This window comes from Malus sylvestris, chromosome 6 (assembly GCF_916048215.2).
Source record: "Malus sylvestris chromosome 6, drMalSylv7.2, whole genome shotgun sequence".
Lineage (NCBI taxonomy): Eukaryota > Viridiplantae > Streptophyta > Magnoliopsida > Rosales > Rosaceae > Malus > Malus sylvestris.
The window spans coordinates 19270313-19281391 of record NC_062265.1 but is presented as its reverse complement, the minus strand read 5'-3'; the positions used below and the strand labels follow the sequence as shown (position 1 = coordinate 19281391).

Below are 11079 nucleotides of genomic sequence, written 5' to 3'. Positions count from 1 at the left end.
GTGCTTCGACAAACTGCCCGTGATTTTCGCAAAGCTGAGCGTGCATGTGAGAGATACTGACACGTCTGGAAAAGCAGATGCCTCTCTGATTTCTGAGCTTGCCTCTTTGAAATCTGAGATCGTCGAGTGTAGAGGTTGCATGTGACGAGTGCGGACAAATCTGGAACAAAGGATGGCCCGTGGTTTCTAAGTAAGCCCAACTTTTGAGAAAGCTAGCGCCTCTTCGATTTTTGAATTGGCCTCTTTGAATTCTGAGCTCGCCTCTTCGATATCTGAAATCCCGTCGAGTGTTGATTTTTATAGAGGCACGCAGTTCATTTCAAAGCACACTTGAATTTGCGTTTGTATAAACTCCCTTCTTGCACTTCTAATATCTTGACTTGTCTGATCTCTTCTTTCTTCAACACCTTTGAAAATGTCTGGCCCTTCCGACCGTCATTTTCACTTGAACCTTGGTGAAGAGGCAGTCCCGCCTTCTTCAGACAACATATGGCGCCTATCCTTTATATCCCCTACTGGCCCCCTTACCGTTGGGGATTCGGTGATGAAGAATGATATGACAACTGCGGTGGTGGCCCGGAACCTTGTCACTCCTAAAGATAACAGACTGCTTTCAAAATGGTCTGATGAATTGGCTGTTAAGGAGTCTCTGGCTCTTAGTGTGCAGTGTGTGGGTTCTGTGTCCAACATGGCCCAACGCCTATTTGCTCGAACCCGTCAAGTTGAATCGTTGGCGGCTGAAGTGATGAGTCTCAAACAGGAGATTAGAGGGCTCAAGCATGAGAATAAACAGTTGCACAAGCTCGCACACAACTATGCCACAAACATGAAGAGGAAAATTGACCAGATGCAGGAATCTGATGGTCAGATTTTACTTGATCATCGGAGGTTTGTGGGTTTGTTCCAATAGCATTTGCCTTCGTCTTCTGGGGCTGTACAGCGTAGTGAAGCTCCAAATGATCAACCTCCGATACCTCCTCCTTCTATGGCCCCGTCGACTGCTGAGGCTCCGCTGACTACTGAGATTTCTCCTAAGCAACCTTTGTGAAGGCTCCCTCTTGTATTTATCTGCTTAATGTTCCTTCCTTTTTTATGAATGTAATAAAATACCTTGCATAACTGTCAGTGTTTCAAAAATAAACCCACACCAAAAACAATTAAACAAGCAACAAATAAAAATATCAATCATGGTAAAATAAAACTACAGAAAAGGGAAGGTTTTTAGAAACGCAAAACTGATTGTTGAGTAATTCAAAAATCTTCCTTATTTGAATACATGGGTTGCCTCCCAAGAAGCACTTGCTTTAACGTCTTGCAGCCGGACAATACCTCCAGCTAAGCTTGAATAGGACCCAAGGTATGGAGGTGATCTTTAAATAGAAGGTGATACTTGAAGTGATCGGGCAATTGTGTAAATTCTAGTGTGGATGCCTGAATCACGTTAGTGGAAAACGTATGTAAAATTGGAGAAGATGACTTACTTGCTTTGTCCGACAAGAACTCAATGACAAACACCACTTCTTTGAAAGTTTCAGGGATATTAGACTTGGCCAGATTGAATGTGATGGTTGGGACTTGTCCTGTGTCTTTTGTAATACAGTTAACACAAAGACAATGAAAAGAACTTAGACTTCTTGAAAGGAAGAAGGAAATTAAGATCAAATCTCATCATTGAATTGAGAAGTAGCTACAAACAACAACAAAAATGATAAAAAAACAAATTTTTTTTATTTTTATTTTTTATTTTTTTTACGAAGAAGTAAACTAACGAAATATTATTTCCACCCCCAAACTTAATTATAGCATTGTTCCCAATGATAATGAAAGGAATTTTGAACAATAAACAAAAAAATGGAAGGAAAGAAATACAAAATGAAATCAATACACATAAAGAAAAGGAAAGAACACACCAATTTGTGTAGGCGAGGAGAGCAGCTATAAAAATGCATTTTTGTTCCATGATAGAATTCCAAATCATCCCCAAACTTGTTTCCACACGTCCCATTATGCATAACAAATGTGTGAGTAACCCGTGGGATTAAGAAACTTTGCAAGAAGTTGTGGTAGAGATTTGCAAAATCATTACCTGCATAAGGAAGCAAAAGTAGGACTTAAACGCACAAACCAGAAAACAACAGAAAAATAGAACAAAAACATTTAAAATTATTCAAACTAAAGATGAAAGATAGAAAGCTTGGGTTGCCTCCCAAGAAGCGCTTTAGTTACTGTCTAGAGCTAGACATTCTGTTGGCAGTTTGATTCAAATAACAGGTTCTTTCAAAGTGATGGAATCCTTGGCAAGATCATACGGAGACTCCTTGTATAACTTCAAGCGATGTCCATTAACTTTGAAGACAAAACCAATTTGCATGTTTTGGATATCCACAGCCCCATGAAGATGGACCTGTACAACACGATATGGACCATTCCAACGTGATTTGAGCTTTCCTGGGAATAGTTTTAGTCTCGAATTAAAAAGCAAAACCTTCTGACCCGGTTGAAACTCTTTACGAAGGATGTGAGCATCATGAAATTTCTTGGTCTTATCCTTGTAAATCTTTGCATTCTCATAAGCATCATTCCTTATTTCTTCCGGTTCATTCAACTGCAGCTTTCGCTTCTCTCCTGCTGCTTGGTAGTCAAAATTGAGGTGCTTAATAGCCCAATATGCCTTGTGCTCAAGTTCCATAGGTAGATGGCAAGCTTTCCCATACACCAAACGAAAATGAGACATCCCAATTGGTGTCTTATAAGCTGTCCTATATTGCCATGTGAAGAAGGGAAAGGTCCCATGAAGTCTATACCCCAAACATCAAATAGTTCAATCACCAAAATACTTTGTTGAGGCATCTCATTTCTCTGAGAAAGATTTCCAACTCTTTGACACTTATCACAAGCCTGGCAGCATAGGTATGCATCTTTGAATAAAGATGGCCAAAAGAAACCACTCTGTAAGATCTTGGCCGCTATCCTTCTTGGTCCAAAATGACCACCACATGCATAGTGGTGAGCAAACTTCAAAATGCTTTCTTGTTCTTCGAAGGGGACATACCGACGAATGATTTGATCTTGGCAATGCTTGAAAAGGTATGGCTCATCCCAAAAGTAGTGTTTTACAGTGGAAAGGAACTTCTTCCTTTGTTGGTAGCTGAACTCTGATGGTATTTCTCCAGATGCCAAATAATTTGCGATGTCAGCATACCATGGTACTTGATGAGTAACCGCTAGAAGTTGCTCGTCTGGAAAGCTCTCTTGCAGGGGTAGCCTCATCAGTGCTTGCATTTACTAATCTTGAGAGATGATCCGCCACAACATTCTCACGTCCCTTTTTATCTAGGATCTCCAAATCAAACTCTTACAAGAGAAGGACCCATCGAATCAATCGTGGTTTGGCCTCTTTTTTAGACAATAAGTACTTGAGAGCAGAATGATCAGAATACACAATGACTTTAGCACCAACTAAGTACGATCGAAACTTTTCAAGAGCAAATACCACTGCAAGTAATTCTTTTTCTGTAGTGGCATAATTCAGCTGAGCATCATTCAAAGTGCGGTTGGCATAATATATAACATGGGGGAGCTTGTCACGTCGCTGACCAAGGACAACACCCACAGCGTAATCGGAAGCATCGCACATGAGCTCAAAAGGAAGGGTCCAATCTGGAGCTGTTATAATTGGGGCTGATGTGAGAAGATCCTTCAATTTGTTGAAAGCATCATGACAATCTGCATTAAAATCAAAACAAGTATCTTTAGTAAGTAAATTACAAAGAGGACGACTAATTTTGGAAAAATCCTCGATGAATCTTCGATAAAAACCAGCATGTCCCAAGAAAGATCTCACATTCTTCACAGAAGTTGGTGGTGGTAATTTGGCGATCACTTCAATCTTTGCCTTGTCGACCTCTATTCCTTTGCTTGAAATTAGATGTCCTAGCACAATGCCATGCTTAACCATAAAATGGCATTTCTCCCAATTTAACACAAGATTAGTCTCCTTGCATCTTTTCAAAACCAAAGACAAGTTATCCAAACATATATCGAAAGAATTACCAAAAACAGAAAAGTCATCCATAAAAACCTCAACAATATTTTCAACCATTCCAGAAAAAATATTCATCATGCATCGTTGGAAAGTGGTAGGGGCATTGCACAATCCAAATGGCATTCGTCTGTATGCAAATGTACCAAAAGGGCATGTAAACGTTGTCTTCTCTTGATCCTCAGGGGCAATTGGAATTTGGTTGTACCCTAAATAACCATCTAAGAAACAATAGAAAGAATGACCAGCTAGTCTCTCGAGCATCTGATCAATGAATGGCAGCGGAAAATGATCCTTTCTAGTGCTGTCATTGGGCTTTCTATAGTCAACATACATTCGCCATCCGGTGGTCATCCTTGTAGGCACAAGCTCATTGTTATCATTCTTCACCACAGTAATACCAGTTTTCTTTGGAACCACCTGAGTCGGGCTCACCCATTTACTATCCGAGATTGGATAAATAATACCTGCATCAAGCAATTTCATCACCTCAACTCTTACAACTTCCTTCATGATCGGATTTAGACGTCTTTGAGCTTCAACAATTGGTTTAGTCCCAGTTTCCATAAAAATTATATGCATGCACAAAGCTGGACTAATGCCTTTTATGTCAGCAAATGTCCACCCCAGAGCATCTTGATACTTGCGAAGAACTCTTAGTAATTTGTCTTCCTCCGTGTCATTAAGATCAACAGCAATAATAACAGGCAAGGTCTCATTCACCCCGAGATGAGCATACTTGAGGTGGCTCGGTAGTAGCTTGAGTTCTAACTTCGGAGCTTGCTCACTTGAAGGAAGAAGGGGCTGCTTAGGCACTCCAAGGCTTTCATAAACATGTCGCCACTTTGGATTATGAATTTGTGCACTATCCAATGCAGCGATGACGTCCACCACATTTTCTTCCATAGATAAAGTAGCATCATGGTTGGTGAGGCAAGTTAACAGCTCATCATTAGATGATCGTAAGGCAAAGTTTGCATGCACAATCCCATCCATAACATCAACATGAAAACACTATTCAAGTTCGAAATGACGCTTGACAGCTTCAAAGAGTTTGAATACAACTGACTCTCCTTGCACTCTTAAGGTTAAAGTACCTGCTTCCACATTAATAAGTGTCCGGGCGGTGGCCATGAACGGTCGGCCTAAAATGAGAGGCACTTCCTTGTCTTCCTCCATGTCAAGTACAATGAAATCAGCTGGAAGATAGAATTTATCCACTTTAATAATCACATCTTCCAGAATACCCAAAGGATAGGTCACGGACCTATTTGCCAATTGAAGACTCATAGATGTGGGCTTGAGTTCTCCTTCACCTAATTTTTGAAAAACAGAATAAGGCATAAGGTTAACACTTGCTCCTAAATCAATCAATACTTTATGAAAATCAAGACTACCAATAGTACAAGAGATAGTGAAACTCCCCGGATCTTTCTTCTTGGGTGGTAGCTTATGTAAGAGGACAGCACTGCATTGCTCAGTTAAAATCACCTTCTTGTATTCCAAGAACTTTTTCTTTTTAGAACATAGCTCCTTCAGAAATTTGGCATATGATGGGATTTGTTTAACAGCATCTAATAGAGGCAAATTAATTTGAACCTTAACCAACGTCTTCATGAATTCAATGCATTGTTGATCCTTGGAACGTTATTGCTGCCGTTGTGGAAATGGCAAAGGTGGCTTGTATGGTGGCTTGTCAGAAGGTGCAAATAAACTACCAAGGGCTTTTTCCTTGTTTGCATCAGAGTTGGGTCGAGATTGCACTTTGTCACTTGTACTAGGATCTGGAATACCTGCTACAGAAATAGCCTCTAACCGAGACTTTGCAGCTAACGGTGCACTTTCAGTAAACTCTTCTTCTTCCACTTCGGCTTCATGGTGCACCACTTCTCTGTTGTCATAACTCTTGCCACTTCTCAATGTCCGTATTACTTTGCAATGCTCCATCCCTCTTGGATTTTGCTCAGATTGGCTCGGGAACTTTCCTTTCTCTCTTTCATTGAACATGGTAGCAAGTTGTCCAACTTGAGTCTCCAAATTCCCCACTGATGCCGTGAGATTCTGAATGCTAGTTTGTGTGGATTGGACAAAATTGTTGGTGCTATTAGAGAGAGCAGACATATGTTGAGCTAGCTGTAACATTTGGTCTTCAAGAGATGGTTTCTTAGTCTCACTAGTTGATTGGTAAGACTGTTGGTATGGACGTGGTTGTTGGTTGCCACCCCAACTGAGATTGGGGTGGTTCTTCCACCCAGGATTATATGTATTGGAATAAGGTCACTTCTGGGTCTAATGAAATTATTCACCATATTCACATGCTCTTGCACAAGCTTAGGATAGCTATCCTTGTTGGGGCATTGAGTGATGTCATGAGTTTTCTCACTACAAATGATGCAAGCTTCCTGGGCATTGGGCATGGAAGAAACCTGCATTAAGGCAGCAAACTTGGCATTAAAATTCTTTTCCATTTTAGCAATTTGAGCAGAAACATTAGGAGAACTCTGAGAAATCTCAAAAACTCCCCTCTTTTGTGTTTGTTCTTTTGTCCATTGTTGGGATTCAGAAGCCATCATATCAAACAACTCAAATGCTTCCCTTGCAGATTTTGACATTAACGACCCTCCATCAGATGCATTCACTTGACTCTTGGTGGTGGCATTGAGACCATCATAAAATATGTTCATTTGAAGGTTAGAATGAAACCCAGCATGAGGACATTTTGTGTACATCTCATTATACCTTTCCCAAGCTTCATGGAAAGACTCGTTTGGTTTTTGAGCGAAAGCCAATATCTCTTTCTTAAGTGCAAGAGTCTTGGAAGAAGGAAAAAATTTATTGAGAAATTTTTCTTGCAATTCTGTCCATGTTGTAATGCTATTGGCAGGCAGAGAATGCAGCCACGCCTTAGCTTTGTCCTTCAAAGAGAACGGGAACAAGCGTAACTTGATAGCTTCAGAAGAGAAACCTCTGATTATGGTGTTGTCACATGCCTCAATAAAATCAGCCAAATGCATGTTGGGATCACTGTTTGGCAACCCATGAAAGGATGGCAATATGTTGAGGATGTGAGGTTTGATTTCAAAGGTTGTCCCATCTTCCACATCTGGATATAAAATGCACCTTGGCACTGCATTGATTCTCGCTGCCAATGAATTCCTTAAAGGTTGACTGCTGCAGGTAAGGCTAGGGCCATGTGTGCAACTAGTGCCAAAGGTTGGAAAATAGATGTGCTGCTCTCAGGATCACGGAACAAATCCTTAAGAAAAGTATCACCAAGGTTGGAATCTTGTGCTAAATATTTTTCTCTAGCTAACTTCCTTGCACTTCTCTCTGGTTCAGGGTCGTAAGGAATAAGCACTTGATTCTTGGACCTTGTTCCAATCACCATGTACTACACCTGAACAAACAACAGAAATATTAAGCCAAAAAAATAAAAAATAAAAATAAAAATAAAAGTAAAATAAAATAAAACTTAACAGAAAGTAACTAAACAACAAAAAGGAAAAGAAAGTAAGTAAACCTAGATGAATTAAAAACACAATTTATGCAAATTGGCAACCCCTAGTTAGTTAAACAAAGACAAAAATCTCACACCACATATCCACTGCACTTAATCAAAGATCAAAACTCAATTAAATTAATTGCTGTTTTTTTTTAATGATTAACAAAAATAAGACATAAATATAAGCATAAGAAAAATAAACACAAAAGCTCGGGAACTGTTGGCACAGTCCCCGGCAACGGTGCCAATTTCTTGATAGCGATTTTACCACTTGTAAAACAAAAGGTTAAACCATAGAAAATTCTTGCAAGAGAACAAGTGTTTGTAGTATAGAATGGCTCAAGCAAGGTCGATCTCCTCAGGGACTGATATAAACAATTTACGAGTTTTTGTGTATTTACTTATTTAACTCTAAGAATTACACTAATTTGACGAAACTAAAAACTACTGGATGTGAATTAAACAAATATCTAAAATGGGAATTTGCTTATAGGAACAATGATTCAACTTAACAAAACAAGTAAATGAGAAAATTCAAGATAAAATAAATGATTGAAGAAAAATAGATTGACAATATGCTAGAGTTCAACCTTTACCAACAACACTCCTACGTAGCTCTTCCAATTGCTTAAATAATTGAAAACACACATGCTTTGAAGGTTGGATTTTCCTTGTGTATGTTTTACTTGTGACATTCAAGCTAAAACGCATACCACTACATGCAACTTATCCATGACATTTGGATTAAATATAAACATGAGTGATTCATTAATCTTGGTGAAAATCCTTTTGTTAAACCATGTAATCCCTAAGAGCATGATATTTACCTTAGGAGAGTACAATCCTCAATCACAAGAAGCACAACCAATTTTAACGTGAAATTCGTTCAAAATTGCATCCGATAACTTTTCTAAGCATCCTAATGGTGATCAAGCATCAAGGTACATAGATAGTTTAATTCAGTGATTGAAAATATCAAAGCAAGCATGTAACAACACTTAAGCAATTGAAAAATAAATCTACGTATTTATGTTGCGGCTCATGGCCTCACTCTAGCAAAATAAATTAGTTACACATACTTGTATTAAATCATAAGAAATTATCCAAAAAAAAAATAATAATAACTAAGAAAGAAAACACCCTTTTCTTTTCTCCCGTCGCAAGTCTCTGCCCTCTGTCTTTTCTTTTCTCCGTGCTCTCCGTTCCCTTTGCTCCCTGCTCCTGACTTCCTCTTTCTCTGCGCCTGTTTCTCTGCACCTGTTTTCTCTGCTTTTTTTTTTCCGTGCGCACTGCACTCCTTTCTACCCTCCCTGTTCGTGTGCTAGCCTCCTCTGTGCCCTCTTATCTCTGTCCTCTGCTTCTTGTGTTTCCTTCCCTTCCGCACTGCCCTCCTCTCTCCTCTCTTATCTCCTTCTGTCCGTGTCTCTCTCCTCTCTTATTCCTTTCTTTTTTTTTTCTTTTCTTTTCCTTCCACTCCTCTCTGTCTGCCAGTCCCGTGTGTCTTTCTCTCTGCCTTTTAATTTTGTATTTGTTTTCTTTCTATCCTTCTGTCAGTCCATGTGCCTTCTCTGTCAGTCTCTATTATGTTATTTCCCCTTTTCCTTTTTGCTGTGCTATCCTTGCTGTTCCTGCTTCTTGTATTCTTTTTTTTTTTTTTTCTACTCCTCTCTGTCTGCCCGCTCTGTCTTTCCACCCCACTGTCCCTGTCCCGTGTGCCTTTCTTCATCTTTTCTTATCTTTTTAATTCTTTCTTTTTTTCTTTTCCTTCCACTTTTCTTGTCTGCCATATTTTGCTTTAAACAATAAGGTAATGATCCTTTCAAAACATCACCCCGTCGAGACAAGCTCCACTTCCATTTCTCTTATTTGTTTTTATTAATTCCTTTTCTCCATTTTGCTTGAAAGTGATCCTAAAATAAATTAAACTGCACATTAACACAAGATAAGGTAAAATCCACAATTTTAACACAAAAACATCACAAAGACTTTAGAAATGGATGGTATAAATGCATGAAATATATGAGTGATCAGAACCCACTTGATGTTCCTTATTACTAGGGTGGCTATCTGCAGTACCAGGGGATTTATACGATGTATCAGGGTGGCGAAGCGCAGTGGTATGCTGGCGGACAATACCAAAATCTTGATGTAGCTTCTAGCAGTGGCGGCTAGGCTAGGCAAACTAATCAAACCAACCAAGGTCGAGGTAATTAGGGACGCGGAGGCAAACATTGGTTGTGGAGGTAGACATCAAATGCAAGGTCGCGTAAAAAAAATCATCTTGCAGGATGCTCAGAGTAATCTTGATTTGATCATGGGTACATTTTGCTAGAATTTTAATTGACTTGGGTGCTACTCATTTGGTTATTTCCCATATGTTTGCTCAAAAGACTCAACCTCACCCCACTCCATTCAGTTATGATTTGGAGTTCTAGATGCCTAGGGGTGAAACTTGTTATGTTAGTTGGGAGTATCGAGGATGTCATGTTCTCATCGAGGACGTAGTAATGCCAGCGAATCTCGTTCCCTTAGACATCATTGACTTCGATATTATCTTGGGCATAGATTAGTTAGATTACAATTATGCCATATTGAATTGTCACCAGAAAATTGTTACTTTTCATCGACCAGGCATGCCTATCGTGACTTTTGTCGGTGAACATAGTGGTATGAAACATGGAGTTATCTTTACCATGAGGGCAAACCAGATGTTGAGGAAGGGTTGTCAAGGCTACTTAGCTCATGTAGTGATGACTGAGGAGATTCCTGCATAGGTGGAAGACGTTCAAGTAGTCAAACACTTTCTTGATGTTTTTCCTGATGATTTACCTAGCCTACCACCGGATCGTGAAGTGGAGTTCACCATCAACCTAATTTTAGGTACCGACCCTATTTCTCTAACTCAATATCGTATGGCTCCTGCGGAGTTGAGAGAATTAAAAACCCAGTTGCAAGAACTTGTTGATAAGGTTTTATTCAGCCGAGCATTTCCCCTTGGGGAGCTTCAGTCTTGTTTGTGAGGAAGAAAGACAAAACTTTAAGGCTATGTATCGATTATAGATAGCTGAATCAGGTTACGATTAAAAATCGTTATCCGTTGCCTAGTATCGATGATCTTTTTTATTAGCTTCATAGTGCTTATATTTTCTCAAAAATCGATCTAAGGTTTGGCTATTATCAGTTGAATATCAGAAGTGATGATGTTTCAAAAATGGCCTTTCGAACTTGATATGGTCATTATGAGTTTCTCATGATATCATTTGTGTTAACTAATGCTCCAACAACTTTTATGGACCTGATGAATCGGGTATTCCATCCATACCTTGACAGGTTCGTAATTGTCTTCATCAATGACATTCTGGTGTATTCTAAGAATGAGGCTTACCATGCTAGACATTTACGTCTAGTTTTAAAGAAGCTAAGGGACAATCAATTGTATGCTTCAGTAAATGCCAGTTTTGGCTGGATCAGGTGTCATTCTTAGGACATGTGATATCAGCTCAAGGTGTTCTCGTGGACCCTTATAAAGTAACAG

General features: G+C 39.4%; 1 protein-coding gene and 1 pseudogene across 1 annotated transcript; one reads left to right on the top strand and one right to left on the bottom strand.

The window, feature by feature from the left end:
* Window positions 1-5056: 5056 nt before the first annotated feature.
* On the bottom strand, window positions 5057-5659 carry LOC126625497 (uncharacterized). Its single transcript, XM_050294575.1, has 2 exons — window positions 5449-5659; window positions 5057-5358 (listed from the first exon to the last, which is right to left on the bottom strand). The coding sequence occupies exons 1-2, from the start codon at window positions 5657-5659 to the stop codon at window positions 5057-5059; spliced, it is 513 nt and encodes a 170-aa protein (XP_050150532.1).
* A 1083-nt stretch (window positions 5660-6742) lies between these two features.
* LOC126627568 (small nucleolar RNA R71) lies at window positions 6743-6849 on the top strand (annotated as a pseudogene).
* The last annotated feature ends 4230 nt before the right edge of the window (window positions 6850-11079 follow it).